General features: G+C 48.9%; 2 protein-coding genes across 2 annotated transcripts; both read right to left on the bottom strand.

Moving 5' to 3' along the window:
- Positions 1 to 5,233: 5,233 nt before the first annotated feature.
- Positions 5,234 to 6,379, bottom strand: LOC118076007 (carbohydrate sulfotransferase 6-like). Its single transcript, XM_035098490.2, has one exon. The coding sequence runs from the start codon at positions 6,377 to 6,379 to the stop codon at positions 5,234 to 5,236; it is 1,146 nt and encodes a 381-aa protein (XP_034954381.2).
- An 8,825-nt stretch (positions 6,380 to 15,204) lies between these two features.
- On the bottom strand, positions 15,205 to 17,493 carry LOC118076015 (olfactory receptor 2G3-like). The gene is made up of 2 exons (XM_060270871.1): positions 17,157 to 17,493; positions 15,205 to 16,100 (listed from the first exon to the last, which is right to left on the bottom strand). Exons 1-2 carry the CDS (start codon positions 17,188 to 17,190, stop codon positions 15,205 to 15,207), a joined length of 930 nt encoding a protein of 309 aa, XP_060126854.1. The 5' UTR covers positions 17,191 to 17,493.
- Positions 17,494 to 18,307: the final 814 nt, after the last annotated feature.

Here is an 18,307-nt window from a genome sequence, read left to right as displayed (position 1 = left end):
CGCTGTGCGGGTCGTTGGCCAGTTAAACGACCCCCGTGGGCCGCTTGTGGCCCATGGTCCTTAGGTTGCTGACCCCTGCAATAGTACTTCTTCACATTGGCAAACTTAAAGTTGCCATCTGGTAGTCATTGGCTCTGGAGCCACCTACTGTTGTGCTCCCTGCCCACCACCCTTCCAGTTTCAATGGACACCAGCCAACATTGTTATATATGAAGCAAATGGGCATATGTCTAGCTGGGCGGGGGGGGGGGCACGCAGGTTAGTGGCAGCAGCAGGGGATGGGGAAAGGAATATTGCCTTCCTAGAGGCATCTAGTTAGCTGTTGTGGGAAGTTAGGCTGTTGCCTGACCAGAGAGACCTTTCGTGTGGTCGCACAGAGCCCCACAAGGGATGCAGCCGTAGTGCATTTGCCCTCTCTCTAAAAGGCAAACAAAAATTGGCATGGGTTTCTCTACTCGGATATGGGAGAGAGCCTCTAACAAGACAGGTGTTTTTAATTGGCCAGATGATTGCTAGCAGAAGCTTTTGCAATGGAAAACTCAGGCTGGTTTCTTCCCAGTGAACCCGTAGAGTGATACCAGAGTTTGCAGTGGCCCATGAAACCAAAAGCTTAATCTCAGCTATTATTCTTTGTTTACTATGTACATGGATTAACTGTGTGCATTTTTTTTTAAAGCCGTTTGACAAACTTCCTTTGGATCAATGGGTGGGAACAGCTTTTGTCTGTGGGGCTTTTTAGTTTAGAGAAAAGACAACAAAGGAGGGGTTGATGGGGAGAGATGGGTTTATAAATTTATTTGTGGTTGTTGGGCAGAGGAGGGGTGCAGGAGAGAGAATGCCTTCCTTCCTTCCTTCCTTCCTTCCTTCCTTCCTTCCTTCCTTCCTTCCTTCCTTCCTTCCTTCCTTCCTTCCTTCCAAATCCTAGGCGGCCAACTGGCACAAAAAGATGGTGTTTCTTATGTGTAATGGTCACATCGCCACCATACATTTAAAGCACATTTGAAGGGCACGGCTTCTCCCAAAGAATTCTGGGAACTGTAGTTTGTTAAGGCTGTTGGGAATTGCAGTTCCTGAGATTGGTAAACTATGGTTGCTAGGTTTCTTGTGTGGGGAAGCCATGGGGTTGAAATGTGGGTGATGTGAATGGACTTCCGATAGCCAACAGTGCCTGCCAACAGTGATTAGCCTTTGTAGCTAAATAGAACCTCCAAGTCCAGCCACGACTCAGCCTCTTGATTAGGGATGGTCAATCTGTGGCCTTTGAGATGTTTTTGGGCTCCGACTCCCATCAGCCCCAGCCAGAATAGCCCATTGTCATGGGTGACAGGAGTTGCAGTGTATCAACATCTGACATGCCCCAGCTCTAACCTGCACGCTAGGAACAAAGAGCATCACTCTTTGGGGGTGGCCAGAACCTTCCAGCTGGCCAGATGGGTCTTGGTTGGATCCAGCAGGGCAAGTCTTTATGTTCTTTTAAAGCAGAGGCTAGTGGTTGGATGATTGCGGTACAAAGGGAGGGAGGGACCTCCCTGCACCTTTATAGCAGAGAGGTGAGAGGGCCCTGTAGAAACTTCAGATGTTGCTGGGCAACTCCCATCATCTCTGACCATTGGTCATGCTGGCTGGGGCGGATGGCAGATGGAGCCCAGCAACGTTGGAGGGGGCTGGACTAGATGACCATGGGGGCCTCTTCCGACTCGGTAATAATAATAATAATAATAATAATAATAATAATTTATTATTTATACCCCGCCCATCTGGCTGGGTTTCCCCAGCCACTCTGGGCGGCTTACAACAGAAACATTAAAATACACTAATTTCTTAAACATTAAAAGCCTCCCTAAACAGGGCTGCCTTCAGATGTCTTCTAACTCTATAAATACCTGCAATCCCTTTGGAGGAACCGTCTGGGGGGACCACATGCCAGCTTGTGGGCAGGGCCAAATGTAAAAGTGGGTGTGTGCAATGGGTGTTATTTTTCGTCCTTTGTATAGTAGGGGACTTCCTTCAAGGTCAAACACCCCTCTCTGTTTTCCATCAGGCAAGCAGGAAGCATGAGCAAGGTTCAAGGACTCATTCCAGCCAGGCAAAAGCATTAAAGGAAGTGGGAGAAGGGTGTGACAGAAACCTGAACAGGGAGGCTGCGGGTGATGTTCTTCTGGAAGGGACCCAAAAGTGGTTCTTCAGTTGTGTGTGTGTGTGTGTACATGTAAGGGATTCTCTCCTGTTTTGGAGTGCCTGCTTCAGTTTTGGAACCCATTCAATGTCAAGAGAGAGCAGCCAAGCTACCCGTCACTTAAGTTTTCCCTGGCAGGCTTCCTAATTGGTTTAAGGCACGGGTGTCAAACACAAGGCCCGGGGGCCTAATCCGGCCCGCCAGACCTCGTCATGTGGCCCGCGTAGCCGCCGCCGACAATACCACTGACAGTAGTTCTGGAGCCTGCGATTGGCCGAGGGTCAAAACCGAGGGCGGGGCTGCAGGCGGAGGCCGGGGTGCTGGAGCCGCGCTGACGGCCTTGGCCAGGGAATTTCAATTTCGAATGAGGCTGAGGGAGGCGGTGGCACAGCGGCCAGACAGGGAAGTGAGATGCAGGAGGAGGGGGAGGAAGCCCGCTGAGGAGGTAGGAAAGCCCTACAGGCGCCGCCAGCAAAGTTGGTGCCGGGACGGAGCAGCGCTGGATTTTGGGGGGGGGCGGGCTTTGCTGTTGTCTCCAAGAGCGAGTGAGGTGGCACTGGGGAGCCACCGCCCGCCACTTCCCTTCCTCTCCTCGGCTGCATCCGGGAGGTGGGCGAGCGAGCGGGCGAAAGGGACGTGGAGTGAGCCTGAGGGGAAAGTAGGCGAAGCGCAACAGCCACTCTCTTGATGGAGCCGGGTTTCTCTTCCCTCTTCCTCCGTTTTCTCCTCATAGACACTCGGGAGGGTGGCTGGATTTTGCTCTGCCCCCCCACCCCCGAGCCGCCCTTTGGCTTCTCAGTTCCGGCGGAGCAGCTCCCCAGGGGGGGGTCGGGAGGGAGGCGGCGACGACGGCACGGGTTCCTGCTCTTCCCGCTCTGCCGCCGCCTCCCCTCAGCCCCTCGTGATGTAGGGCTCCAGATGGAGTCGCCTCACGGTTTGAGTAGGTGGGAGGGGATTTTTTTGGGGGGGGGGAGGTTTTCAAGCCTCCTCTGCCTGCAGTCCCGGTAGGGAGAGGCGGCGGCGAAGACGACAACAGCGCGGGTGGGGGGAAGAGCAGCTCTGAGGCGAAGATGCACGTCCGCTGGGGCTGCCGCCGCCTTCCTCCTCGGGAAATCCACTGCCCTCCCTCAGCGTGAGGGGAAGGGACTCTGGCGCTGAGGAGGGAGGATGCAAAAGCAAAGCAGGGAGTTGGCGCTGCACCGCATGTTCCTGCCCCTCTCCAAAGCATGGGGTGGGTTGCAGCGTGTGGCATCCTGCCTAGCGGGGTTTGGGTGTGCGCAGGGCGGGAGAGGGGAGCCCTCTTTCCATCTGCAGGTTTTTAATCCCAGCAGTGGCTTTCTCCTTCCTGCCGAAGGTTTAGTTGAGCCCCCCCCCGGAAGCCGTCGATCCCCACCTTTTGTTCAAATTTCCCTCGTTTATATCACCTCCCACACACGCGCCACGATGCAGGAATGTGATCCACGTGGGGGCGGGAATGAGCTTACATTATTACAAAAAACAGTAATAATTGAATGCAGTGACAATAATTTATGATAATAAAGAGTGGACACATAGTCCTACAGACACAACCGGCCCTTTGAGGGTGACCAAACTGCTGATGCGGCCCCCGATGAATTTGAGTTTGACACCCCTGGTTTAAGGGTTCTTCTGGCAAACAAGGAAAGTACCTACAAGAAGGAAGGAAGGAGCAGCTTCCCCAGAAGCCTCTTCTTTCCATATGTTCCATAGGTTTGCATCCAGTGAAGGAGGTGTTTTATCTCCCGCTTGGACAACTACAATGCGCTCTACGTGGGGCTACCTTTGAAGGTGACCCGGAAACTGTAACTAATCCAGAATGCGGTAGCTAGATTGGTGACTCGAGGTGGCCGCCAAGGCCTGAAAGACCCACATTGGCTCCCAGTACGTTTCCGAGCACAATTCAAAGTGTTGGTGCTGACCTTTAAAGCCCTAAACAGCCTCAGCCCTGAATACCTGAAGGAGCATCTCCACCCCCATCGTTCACTGAGGTCCAGCACCAAGGGCCTTCTGGCGGTTCCCTCACTGCGAGAAGTGAGGTTACAGGGAGGACCTTCTTGGTAGTGGCGCCTGCCCTGTGGAACACCCTCCCATCAGATGTCAAGGAAAAAAAAAAAAAACTACTCGACTTTTGAATACACCTGAAGGCAGCCCTGTTCAGGGAAGTTTTTAATGTTTGAAGTTTTATTCTGTTTTTATTGTTCTGTTGAAAGCTGCCCAGAGTGGTTGGGGAAACCCAGCCAGATGGGCGGGGTAGAAATAACAATTATTATTATTATTATTATTATTATTATTATTATTATTATTATTATACCTACAGAACCTCCTGCTGCAATAAATAGTCTTTAGATTGTCACAAAGATCGTGGCTTGCTTTTGCGATGGCAGAATTAGTGTGGTGTTTGGGGGTGTGTGTGAATCTGTATTTTCAACCATTCTCCATCAATTAATGAGATCAGAACTTGCGTCTGAAAATGATTAGAAGGGAGAGAAGAATTTGGTGAAGTCTTTATGGGCAGGAGACAGGTTCTCACTTCCCCACCCTGTGCTTACCTTCCTTTGGAGATGACCAAGGGGTGTTTGTCAATGTTCTTTCTCTTATTCTGCAAATCATCTCATCAACGGTCTGTTCTCGGCAGCCTTCCCAGGTGTTTTTGTGTTTTAGTTGAAAGGCCAGGATGGAGGGGCTTTTTTAGATTAGGAAGTGCAGGCACCCAGGGTGGCTGCAAGTGCTGGAGAAACAGAAGGAAAAAAACACACATCACCCTCAGCCACCCACCTCCCAACAACATGGTACCCTGAAAATCCCACACCCACCAAAATGCGAATGGAATTGGCATGTGCCGTGAGAATGAGTTAGAACCTCTTTCCCAGAGGAATAAAATTTCAGAGGAAATTGGAGGACAGATTGCAGCACATTACCATTGTAGAATATAGTGGGCATTCTTTGGGCAAATATCTCCAGAGATTCCCCCCCAGTGTAAGGGGAGGCTGTGGCTATGGAGTTCCATTTCATCCTTCCTCTTCTCCACCTGCATGGGACTTAATTTTTTTTCCTGGGAAGGACAAGATCTTTCGTCAAATCTCTCTGCTCCTCCTCTGATGCAGCTGGCTTGTAGCCAAACACTTCCATGGCTTCCTTGCAGATGCTTTGAACGTCTTGCACCTCCTGGAAACTGAGGTGCTTCCTCCAAGCTTGGGAAGCCACCTTGGCATTTTTCTGTATCTCCAAGGGGTCCACACTGGAGATGCCAAGCTTCCGGTCGCTGTTGGCGGTGGGCCAGTGAGTTATGTTGTAGACCCAGGACTCAAGACTATGGGAGGAAGTCAGGCCAGTGAACTGGTACCACTTGGCCAGATGCTCCAGCGGGTCCCTCACCAGGTCTTCATACCGCGTCAGGAGATATCGCCCCCTCAAGGCCGGAGGCATGCGGTACAAGGCCGTGAGGTACATTTCGGCCTGGGCACGGCAGACCCTATGCATGACTCCGAGGGTGCTGAGAGTGCCGTTGACGGCGTTGCTGATGACCAGGTCGTCGGGGTGAAGAGACACGGCCTGGCGCGATGCGTACACGGCACGAGGGTCCCTGACCAAGTGGATCACCCGGAGATGGAGCGAGGGATCCATCAGGAGCGGGTAAAGCGCTTCCATCTGGAAGAAGCGGACGGCTTTCACCACCACGTGGCTGTAGGTGAGACAGGCCTCAGAAATCATCTCAAAGGGCATTTGGCCACACCGGGCCTCGCACTCCTTCACCCCGATGATGTCGGAGCGTCTGAAGGCCTTGCAGGCCGGAGGGGAGCAGAGCGCCCTGCTCATGGACCACATGAAGAGTTGGTAGACCATGCTGGGGTCCTCGATGTAGGCACAGAGGGCCCCCATGTCACAGAGGAAGATGGAGCGCAGCAAGTCCCTCATGGGCCCCTGGAGGAGTTCGGGGCTGCCCCAGGGCATGCGATGCCACACGTGCTTGGCTGGCTCCATCATGTAGAAGACCGACGGGTTCTGGCTGAAGAGCTGCCCTGCGAAGGTCGAGCCGGAGCGCCAGCTGGAAAGGATCAGCACGTGGGTCTTGGTGGGAGCCGAGACTCCCTCCTGGGGCTCGAGACTTCTCCAGGATGAGAACAAGAGGAGGAGCAGCAGTGCCGAGACAATGAGAAGTTGGGCGGTGTTGAGTCTGATGAGCATTTTTCCTGGTGGAAGAGAGGGACCTGCAGGTGAGAGGCGGAACGAGAGTTAGAGACATATGAAGGGGGGGCTTGCAACAAAATGCTGCAGTGTGGAGTGCTTTGCATTTGGGGGATCCAGGCAAATCGATTTCGCTCACCCCTCCCCAATTTTCCTCTTTGCCATCCTCTGTCAGTCAACCAGCATTAGTAGCACAATGATCATGCTCAGTTTCCATTGGACTGTTTTGGGGTTCCCTCTTCTGTTTAGGTCAACAAAAGAGGTTTAAAGACTCTCTCAAGGCATATCTTTAAAAAATGCAGTATAAACACCGACAACTGGGAAACACTGGCTTATGAGCACTCCAATTGGAGAACAGTCTTTTCCAAAGGTGTCATGGGCTTTGAAGACGCTCAAACTCAGGACGAAAAGGAGAAACGTGCTAAGAGGAAGGCACGCTTGGCAGACCCTCACTGTGATCAACTTCCGCCCAGAAACCTATGTCTCCAAAGGAAGTGTGGATCCAGAATTGTCCTCCACAGTCACTTACGGACTTACTGTTAAAATTGTGTTCATGGAAGACAATCTTACTCAGCTACGGGTGATCGAAGAAGAAGAAGAAGAAGAAGAAGAAGAAGAAGGTGGTTTCTCTCTCCATTTTGAACTGGAGAGTTTGCTAATCGACACATTTATGCCCAGGGACAGATACATTGAAATGATTTCTATGGCCACATCTCCCTTTTGTCCCTAGGGGACATTTAAAAATAACATTATCAGTGCAGACCAGAATAGGACAATGAGATGGTTTTCTCTCTAACTTTTGGATATCTACATGTCTCTTCCTGTGTTCTCTCCTTCCAACAGTGTCAGCAGTAAACCACACTGAGCATGTTGGAGTTTACTCTTTATTATCAAAAACAGGACCTGCATGATCTCCCCTCTCTCCTACTTAGACTTTTGAGTCGTCGTCCCCCACCAACACCACCTGACATAGTGCAGCAATGACTAAAGTTCTCTCTCTGCTTTTCCTGGGATAGATAAGGGAGCCGGTTTTACCTTCTGTTGCAGCTGCCGCTACCTCTCTCAGATGGCTTTCGTTCCTGTTTGAAGAATGAAGCTCCCCTTGAAGAGGACTATTGCTTCTTTCTCTCCCTCTCTGTGTGCTCAAAGGGTGTGCTCAGCCCTGAAGGAAAATGATAATCTGGGGCCATGCAGGAAAAACAAACAACGATGCTCCGGGCATCTTCAAAACAATGCACCTGCCTGGAACAGCTACAGAAAAACACAGAAAACCCCCCACCCTATCAGTGTCACCCATAAAAGGAATTAGCTTGGTTTCTAATATCTAGAGGGCCATGGGTTATAGGGGCAGTTCGATATTGGTCTTCCCTGCCCATCATCTACATGCTCTCAGTCTAAGGTAACAGGTAAAGGGACCCCTGACCATTAGGTCCAGTCGCAGACGACTCTGGGGTTGCGGCGCTCATCTCGCTTTACTGGCCGAGGGAGCCGGCGTACAGCTTCTGGGTCATGTGGCCAGCATGACTAAGCCGCTTCTGGCGAACCAGAGCAGCTCATGGAAACACCGTTTACCTTCCCTATTTATCTATTTGCACTTTGATGTGCTTTCGAACTGCTAGGTTGGCAAGAGCAGGGACCGAACAACGGGAGCTCACCCTGTTGCGGGGATTTGAACCGCCGACCTTCTGATCGGCAAGCCCTAGGCTCAGTGGTTTAACCCACAGCGCCACCCTGCCCATCCTCTACATGCTCTCGGTCTAAGGTACCCAGGTGCTAAAGAGGACAAGGGGCTTCTGCACCTTTAGTAGTTGTGCGGAAGATTATGCAAGGTGCAAGAGCGCAGTTCTTTCTTTTGCATCTGGCCATCCTAGGTGGTTGCAGCTAGGGATGTCCACCGAAAAGAGAAACAGGAATCTGCTGACGCCTGCAGATTTGTCCCATATCCAGAATGGAAATCAATCAAGCGAATACAATTGGTATCTATTATTCAGCACCTGAACCCGAGGTTCTAAGAGCTGCATTATCAGGGGACATTTTCTCCATCGCTCCGTGCAGTTGTTGAAGGTGCTGGAGTTTTTCTGGGTACTTGTAGAAGTGCCAGCTCCCCTATGGATTCCCTGAAACTTTGCGAACACTCTCTGACTTTGTAACTCCTTGGCTCTCCCTTTGGGGCTCATCAAGAGACTCCCGCATGCTAAAGAACCGAATGCTTGTTTACAGTCAGTCTCCCTTCTCATAAATAGCAAGCGGCGTTAAGAAGAAACAGGGCTCTCCTGTGTTGCCATCCCCAGCAGAGAGACACTAACAAGGCCCGCTGTGCCACATGGTGGCAATTAATGAGTGGGGTGCAATGATGGCTTCCAGTAGGGACCAGGGGTCCCTTCACTCCCAGCTCTATAGACAGAGATAGTCTAAACAGACATGGCTCTGGAGACCTGTCATTGGACCGGCAACATCTCAGATATTAATTTAATAGGAGAAGAGACATTGGGGGTATGTTTGTTAACTCCTTCCTGTTGTGCTGTTTCCACAGCCTAAATCGCCATCAATGATGCTGCAGATACGCATCTCTTTACTCCATGGAGCTGTTTAGATCAGGGAAGTAAAAGAGGGCAGGAATGAGCAATCTCTATCTCTCCCCCCCCCCACTTGTTGAAGGCCACATTCATGCAGGACCCACATGCCACAGAATCATAGAATTATGCAGTTGGGTGGAACTCTGAGGGTCATCCTAGTCCAGGCATAGGCAACCTTGGCTCTCCAGATGTTTTGGAACTACAACTCCCATGATCCCTAGCTAACAGGGCCAGTGCGGTCTGGGATCATGGGAGTTGTAGTTCCAAAACATCTGGAGAGCCAAGGTTGCCTATGCCTGGACTAGTCTAACCCTATGAAATGCAGGAATCTCAACCAAATCATCCATGACTGGTGGCCATCAAACCTCCACTTAAAAACCTCCAAGGAAGGAGAGGCCACCACCTCCTGAGTAGCCTACAGTCGTTTAGGCGCCATACTTAAAATAATTTTACACCAGGCACCCCTGAACTTTGGCCCTCCAGATGTTTTGGACTACATTTCCCATCATCCCTGACCACTGGTCCTGTTAGATAGGGATCATGGGAGTTGTAGGCCAAAACATCTGGAGGGCCGCAGTTTGGGGGTGCCTGTTTTACACCCTTGGGCTTCTGGCAGCTAATGATATGTCTGGGGTCCTGAGACTGTGGCCTCTGTGTTTGTGTTTCCTAAGGAGATACTGGAGATAGTTAAATGCACCTCCTCAAACTGGGGGGGGGGGGGAGGAACCTGGCAGATGAAGGTCAAGGCACTTACAAATGGCTTGTTTTGTTGAGCTTTCATCCTGATTTATTTGCAGGGAAATTAGACCATGTTGGCTATTTAGTGAGCATTCATCCTGATTTGTTTGCCGGGAGGTCAGATGATGCTGCGTCAAAGCAAGTGTTAACCCACACTTCCCCATGTACAAACAGAACAGGGTGGTTGGTGACAACCCCACAGAGTTCCCTAAATGCAACACATTGCAATTATAACTATGGTGCTGCTTCCAGATGGATGTTTATCAAGGGATGGGTGCTTCTCATCTATGCAAAAATATTTTTGAAGTGTAGATGCCATTAAAACACCAGTCCAGCAGAATTGCAAGTCCAGTTACAGAGGTTCAGCTGAGGCTGTTGCCACCTTGTGGCAGAATACAGATGATGATAATAATAATAATAATAATAATAATAATAATAATAATAATAATAATTTATTTTTTTATATCCCGCCCATCTGGCTGGGATAAAATATAGTAATCTATTAAACATTAAAAGCCTCCCTAAACAGGGCTGCCTTCAGATGTCTTCTAAAAACCTGGTAGCTGTTTTTCTCTTTAACATCTAATGGGAGGGCGTTCCACAGGGCAGACGCCACTACCGAGAAGGCCCTCTGCCTGGTTCCCTGCAACTTGGCTTCTTGCAACAAGGGAAGCGCCAGAAGGCCCCTGGCGCTGGACCTCAGTGTCTGGGTAGAATGATGGGGGTGGAGATGCTCCTTCGGGTATACTGGACCAAGGCATAGCTGCCAAGTTATCCCTTTTTTACAGGGATTTTCCCTTATGCTGAATAGGCTTCCTCGCGAGAAAAGTGAAAACTTGGCAGCTATGGACCAAGGCCATTTAGGGCTTTAAAGGTCAGCATCAACACTTGACTGCTGGTTGTCAGGGGCAGGGCTGAGGAGGAATGGTGGCGGCCGACCCCCTTCTCCTGAACCTTCCCAAGGGCAGGAAGACACTATTGATTTAGAACAGTGGTTTGCAGAGGGGCATAGTCCAGAGGGGAATAGTTGCGAAATACTGGGTGAGGAACAGCTAAAAGAGGAAACACCAAGAGAGAGAGAGCTGCCAGATTCAGTTTCCTTGGAAAGCATTCCTGAACCACCACCCCCGCCTAAGACTAGACAGGCTTTGAGAGTGATAGAACAGAGAGCTCAGCAGCAACAAGCTCAGATTACCCAATGTACGAGTTTTGTAGATTAGGGGGGGGCGGATGGGGTGAACCTGTACTGGGAGCAATGCCATTTCTAGAGAGATATGCATTCCTTTGTCTCTCACTGTGATTATTAAAGAAACTAACTGGTAAGAATGCTCCTTTCATTTGATATGCTTATTTACTGCCATCGGGGGAGGGATCCGATTCCCTGAAGCCTGACACTAGTATATGAGGAGCATCTAGGGCCCTTCCAGAATGGTGGCCTTTTGCAGGTGTATTCTGCAACTCGTCCACACAATAATGTGGATGCTTTTATACCTGAGAGATTTTAGGACCCACCCTGAGAACTTGAGAAGAACCCAACTTCCGGCCAATTGCACAGCAATGGCGGACGCCATTCTCCTCAGCTGAGGAGAACGTGGTGCTTCTGAGGCAAGGGGGGACTGCTCCAGCGCAGCGGCCTCCCAGAAGAAACCCCGAATCGAGCGTTTCGGGGACGTGGATCCCGCAGACGCCAGAAGCGAGCCCCCCCTCCCTCGGCTAGCCTATTTTTGGGCAGCGAGAGAGCAGGGGGTCTTGAGCTAATGCGGCGCAACGGAGCATAGCTATCTCGGAGGCACGAAGCTGCGATCCTGCCAGGCAACAGCGATCGGTTCTTCCTCAAAATTGAAAAAATTTGAAGACATTGGATACCGTGAGTAAAAGGAGAAATTTAAGAATTATTTTGCGTATTTGGAATGAATTGGCCACGGGAGGAGATTTAAACAGGAAGTCAATCTCCCCCATTGAGAGGACCATAATGCAGTTAATTTGCCTATATCCGGAAAAGTGAAAGGAACCTATTAATTATTGAGGACTGGACTCAACACCTTCCCCCGGAGGCAGGGTAAAGGGGAGAAGGATTAAATTTATTAAAATCCCTGCAAAACATTTTAAATTTGGATTGGGGAAAATCCCCCTGGAAACTGAAGTTAGGTCCCGGGAGGAAGCAGCGAGCCGCCATTATGACATCACAATAGAAAGGAATTTGTTTATCTCTTTGAGACTGAGAACTGTCAATTGTGAAGAGAGTGTAAAATATAAGGCTGTGTATAAGAAGTTTGACAAATGCTCTTTTCATAAATGGACACAAGCATTTTTAGACAAGAATTAAAAAATGAGACTATAACCAGTTTGGATATTAACTTGGTTTTTGATGTTTTGGGAAATATAATCTGCACCACTTCCTGCTCTGCTCTGTTCCCATGAAATCTGAGATGAACAGGATGCCTGTAGCCATAACATCACCTGATGGCCTGGACTTTCAGAAGGAACTTTTGGAATTGCTTTTGGATTTGAGAAATGAACTGTGGCAAAATAATATATTGTTGCGTGAAATGGTGTGAATGGTGTGAAAGGAATCAGAATTGTCAGGACAGAGAAAAAGGATTAACTAACAGAGAGCGAAGTCGAGCAAGAAGAACAATCATCAGTCTTGGACAGTGTAATTGAACTTTAAAAAAGGAGGAAGATACATGGAACATTGTTCCCCCAGTGAGGGGGGGGGGAACAGGACATCTGTTTGATCCAAGGAGTCCCCAAAGAAGAACCAGCATGGAGTAATGGCCTCCCAGTGAGAGAGGGAGGGCAGGATCCATGCTGGGGTCAGAATCCAAAGGGAATAAAAACTGAGAAAGGGCTGGAAAATGGAATTATTGCTGGATGGTTTTGTACTACAGCATTTAAAAAAATTGGGGAAGCATCAGGGGATGATTGAGGAAGAATGGTGGGTAGGCTGGGACAGGGTGGGAGTGGGGTGAGGGGTAATAATGGATGTAACTTTCTCGACTGATTTAGATGGTCCGAAACTGGAATGACTTATGGAACTCACTGAAGAATCTGGGAGACCCTGAGTTCAGGGGAAGGGGGGTTAAATTTGTTGTAATGTGTTTAAATGATAGTATGATAGAAGAATTAATATTTAAATTTATGGAAAGTTCTTGGTAAAAAAATTGAGGATAAGGGGAGAAATAGAAGATAGAAGATAGAAGGAAGGGAAAATAATTTTTGATTTGGATAAATTGATTAATTATTGGTGGAAAATAGATGATTTTTTAAGAATAGAATATCCGAGTGTTAATGATAAAATGTGTTGGATTAATTTAAGACAGGGGTCCCCAGACTTACGGAGCGGCGGGCCGGTGCCCGCCGCGCCGACCGCGCGGTGGGCCGGACTGCAGGGGAGTGCGCGCGCAGCGGGCCGGAGGGCGGGGGAGTGCTCGCCCGTGCGCATGCGCACACGCACACGGGCGGAAAAAAAATCGGCGAAAATCGCTTGTGCGCATGCGTATGGGCCTCCCCCGACCCGGAAGTGCACCAGAAATGACCTCTTCCGGGTCGGGAGAGGCCCGTACGCATGCGCACAAAGGATTTTCGGCGATTTTTTGCCGATTTTTCAGATCGCCGCTGCGCCGCGCGCCGTGAGAGCGGGCGGCGGCAGCGGGCGGCGGGGGTCGTCGCGGGCCGGATTGGAAGGCCGATTGGGCCGCATCCGGCCCGGGGGCCGTAGTTTGGGGACCCCTGATTTAAGACATAAGATGAAAACTGCTTAATTGGAATTTTAAAATGGACCCAGTGAGGGGGGAATTGAGGAAGTCAACAATGTTAAGCAAATAATATAAGATTTGAGATGTTTTTCTTTTTGTTTGTTTTCTTTTTGTTTGTTTTTGGTTTTTTCCTGTTTTGAGTTTTTGTTTTGTCTTTTGTGATTTTGTATTTGGAAAATGAATTAAAAAAATTTGAAAAAAGAAGAAGAGAAGAACCCTGCAGGATCAGGCCAATGACACTTCTAGTCCAGCATCCTGTTCTTACAGCGGCCACCCAGATGTCCTGCAAGCAGGGATTCAAGCACAAAGCACTCCGCCTCCTGCAGTTTCCAGCAAATGGCACCCAGAAGCATTACTTCCTCTGAACTTTGAGGCAGAGCGTAGCTATCATGGCCAGCAGCCATTGATAGCCTTCTTGGGACTGTAATTTGCTTTAAACTGTGTTCTATTTCCTAGCACTCCTCTAATATGACTTAAGGGGAGGAGCTTTTTGGTGCATGTAGAAAAGTATTCCCCCCTCCTTTTCTCTCCTCTCTTTCCCCATATACTCCCCCTGCACACTCCTAATGTAAAGCCCAGCAGCTTTGTTCTTCCTTTACCCAGCCACCCTAAGCTGCAACTCTTATTCAAAGAAAAACCTCATATTAATATATCCCAGATTATGTTAAACAGAGGCAGCAGCTAAAATTGATCTCGAGTTGGTTTTGGGTCATTCCTCTGTTGATTCTGCAATGGTCAGAATGGAATTTACACCGAGGTGAAATAACTTGTCCTTTTGACCCTACTATAGTGGATAAAAGAGAAGCTAGACAACGGATTCAGAAGGCAACACATGAATATTTCAGACTCGATTGTGGATTGGTAGATGCTACAACTCTGTATATTGTGGAGTGCTTTCAAAGTGGTGATACGTAGGATTGTAGTTGCAGGGGGGAAAGAAGAAACACAGGGGGGTGGGAAAGTGTTGGAAAAAGAGATGATGGATTTGGAAGCACAACACAGATGGGACCATCTTCCCTCTATTATCAACCATTAGTGACCAGGGCTAGAGTTGATCTGCTTGATACAATCAAAGCTGAGAAATCTATGTGGCACAAACTGGTTGGATGCAGAGAAATTGTCCGAGAAACCTGTTGGGGAACCAGCAAGGGAAGAAGGTTCAGAGCCTGGGGAGTGGCGGTGGGACAATGATGAGTGGACAGAGGGAGAAGACTGGGAGGAGGATCAGAAGCTGAGGAGGTAACAGGGCTTACTGAGCAGGGGCAATAAATGCTAGGAATGCCAGGTTGAGAATTTGGAGATCTTTGGGTTTGGGGTTGGGCCGTAATCACATGGGTAGAGGACTGTTGAACTCAAGTCCTGCTTGTTGGCTTCCCACGGACATATAGTTCATAGAATCATAGAATCATAGAGTTGGAAGAGACCACAAGGGCCATCCAGTCCAACCCCCTGCCAAGCAGGAAACACCATCAAAGCATTCTTGACATATGCCTGTCAAACCTCTGCTTAAAGACCTCCAAAGAAGGAGACTCCACCACACTCCTTGGTAGTTGCCTCATCGAACTTCCAGAAGGACTTCAGTAATAATCATGCAATACGCAATCCAGCCTAATTCATTGGATTCAACTGTGGGTGGTACAAAATAAAAAGGAAGCTTCGTTCGTACTGTGAACAGCTCCATGCAAGTCATCGACAAGGAATCTTTATTTTTTTAAAACAAAAACAGCAGAACCTCTTAAGGAAGCCAGGAGCTTTAATTCCGCTTCATTACTCTTCTCAGAGCTTTGTGTACCTCTTTGTTCCTCAGGGTATAGATTAGTGGATTAAGCATGGTGGTGACAAATGTATAGAAAAGGGAAACCATCTTGCCCTGGTCGCGGGAGTAATTGGACGGGGGCTGGAGGTAACTGAAAATGGCCGTCCCATAAAACAGCGACACCACAATCAAGTGGGAGGCACAGGTGTTGAAGGCCTTTTGCCTGCCCTCCGCTGAGCGGATCCCCAGCACGGCAGACACAATGAAGCCGTATGAGATAATAATGAGGCCTAGTGGTACTAAAAGGAACACTGCACTGGAAGCAAAGAGCACAGCCTCATTGACTGAGGTGTCAACACAAGCCAACTTTATTAAGGCTGGCACTTCGCAGAAAAAGTGATCCACCCGGTTTTGTCCACACCGTGGGAGCCGAAGAGTCATCACCGTCTCCACCAGTGAGGTGCTAAAGCCACTAATCCAGGAGACGGCAGCCATTTTGAAGCATAGGGAGTGGCTCATAATGGCAGTGTAGCGCAGCGGGTGGCAGACAGCAGCATAGCGGTCACAAGCCATGGCAGACAACAGAATGCATTCTGTGGAGCCCAGAGCGAGAGAGATGTAGAGCTGGGCCACGCAGGCACCGTAACTAATGGTCTTGCTTTTCCTCCAAAAGTTCACCAGCATCTGGGGACCAAGACTGGTAGTGAAGCAAAGATCAAGGAAGGAGAGGTTGCTGAGGAAGAAATACATGGGAGTGTGGAGATGGGGGTCCACCCGCGACACCACAATGATGGCCGTGTTGCCTAGCAGGGTCATCGTGTAGCAGATCAGAATGATACCAAAGAGCAACATCTCCAAGCGTGGGCGGTCAGCCACTCCCAATAAGACAAATTATCCTTGGTAACTGTGGTTACCTTCTTCCCATACTGCTCCCCTGTACATTATCTGGAATAAGAAGCAAAAACAGTAACAAAAGACCATTTCAAAATGGAAGCTGGTATGAGCAGCTGACACAAGAGCCATAGTGACAAATTTCTAAGACCGAGGACCTAATCACAGTTGGAATACGATCCAGGAACCACACACAAGAGGAAAGAACAGGTGCTACACTTGATTCGTACAGGGGTGAGGAACCTTTAGCCTCCATCAGTCCTGAAAACATAGGCAATAAATAGCAAGGGATGATGGGAGTTGTCTTTTAGAAACATCTGGAATCCCACATGTTCTGGTTCAGTTTCTACACAAAGGACCAATTCCGGAAGGTGGTGCTTGGAGAGACTACTGCTCAGTTCACCCCACCTTGCTATAGCAATGTTTGAGAAGAACAACCTGACACGCAGCTCTCCAGAGGTTCTGTAGCTCTTCTGACAGGTCTGCCTACCCTGCTTTTCATTGTCTCAACTTTGTACCCCAACTGTTTTTGCTTGGCTGGGATGTGCCCTTGAACTCTGCTGGGTGGAATCTAGACACATATAAAAAAACATTGTGAAAACGCTTTCTAAAAAAAGTTTTGAAAAATATATGGAATTTGCCATAGCTCACCATCGCCACCTTGTGTCTCATTTGTATAATGCACTTTAAAGGTAAAGGGTCTGAAGCTCAACATAACAAATATGGTCTGAAGCTCAACATAAAAAAAACCCAAGATCATGGCCACTGGTCCCATCACCTCCTGGCAAATAGAAGGGGAAGAAATGGAGGCAGTGAGAGATTTTACTTTCTTGGGCTCCTTGATCACTGCAGATGGTGACAGCAGTCACGAAATTAAAAGACGCCTGCTTCTTGGGAGAAAAGCAATGACAAACCTAGACAGCATCTTAAAAAGCAGAGACATTACCTTGCCGACAAAGGTCCGTATAGTTAAAGCTATGGTTTTCCCAGTAGTGATGTATGGAAGTGAGAGCTGGACCATAAAGAAGGCTGATCGCCGAAGAATTGATGCTTTTGAATTATGGTGGTGGAGGAGACTCTTGAGAGTCCCATGGACTGCAAGAAGATCAAACCTATCCATTCTGAAGGAAATCAGCCCTGAGCGCTCACTGGAAGGACAGATCGTGAAGCTGAGGCTCCAATACTTTGGCCACCTCATGAAAAGAGAAGACTCCCTGGAAAAGACCCTGATGTTGGGAAAGATTGAGGGCACTAGGAGAAGGGGACGACAGAGGACGAGATGGTTGGACAGTGTTCTCGAAGCTACGAACATGAGTTTGACCAAACTGCGGGAGGCAGTGGAAGACAGGAGTGCCTGGCGTGCTATGGTCCATGGGGTCATGAAGAGTCGGACACGACTAAACGACTAAACAACAAAGGTAAAAGGACCCCTGACCATTAGGTCCAGTCACGGACTACTCTGGGGTTGTGGCGCTCATCTCGCTTTACTGGCCGAGGGAGCTGGCGTTTGTCCGCAGACAGCTTCTGGGTCATGTGGCTAGCATGACAAAGCCACTTCTGGCGAACCAGAGCAGCACACGGAAACGCCGTTTGCCTTCCCACCGGAGCGGTACCTATTTATCTACTTGCACTTTGATGTGCTTTCAAACTGCTAGGTGTGCAGGAGCCGGGACCGAACAACGGGAGCTCACCCCGTCACGGGGATTCCTTAAACGTTTTATTTGCAGCTATATAGCTGAGTTCCTCTTGCTACTTGCTTGCCTGGATGGAGGCATTTGCTCTGACCCAGCAGGGCTGTTTCTATGTTGTAATGTGGTTACTCCAGCTTATTCTAGCACTAGTGATAGCCAACATGGCACCCTCCAGATGTGATTCGACTCCAACTCCCACAAGTGCCAGCCAGCAGGGCCAATAGTCAAGGATGGTGGAAGTCATAGGACCAGTGCAATATCATTGGTTTCATTTTTTAAAAAATATGGTGTTAATTGTTTGGTCTAATGTGTAACTGTTGTAAACTTATCTAACAGCAGTATATAAATATACGGTATATATTTCATAAAGAAATAAATATGTGCTAAATGGTGCTTTTTAAAAACGCAGCAGAGAAGTTTAGTTAGTACAAAATGAAGCAGGTACAGTGCTGACAGGAACCCAGAAACCTGTTTTAAATAGAGGAAGGAAGGAAGGAAGGAAGGAAGGAAGGAAGGAA

Source organism: Zootoca vivipara, chromosome 2, assembly GCF_963506605.1.
Source record: "Zootoca vivipara chromosome 2, rZooViv1.1, whole genome shotgun sequence".
Lineage (NCBI taxonomy): Eukaryota > Metazoa > Chordata > Lepidosauria > Squamata > Lacertidae > Zootoca > Zootoca vivipara.
Note: the sequence above shows the minus strand (reverse complement) of the source record. Positions and strands in the feature narration are given on the sequence as shown.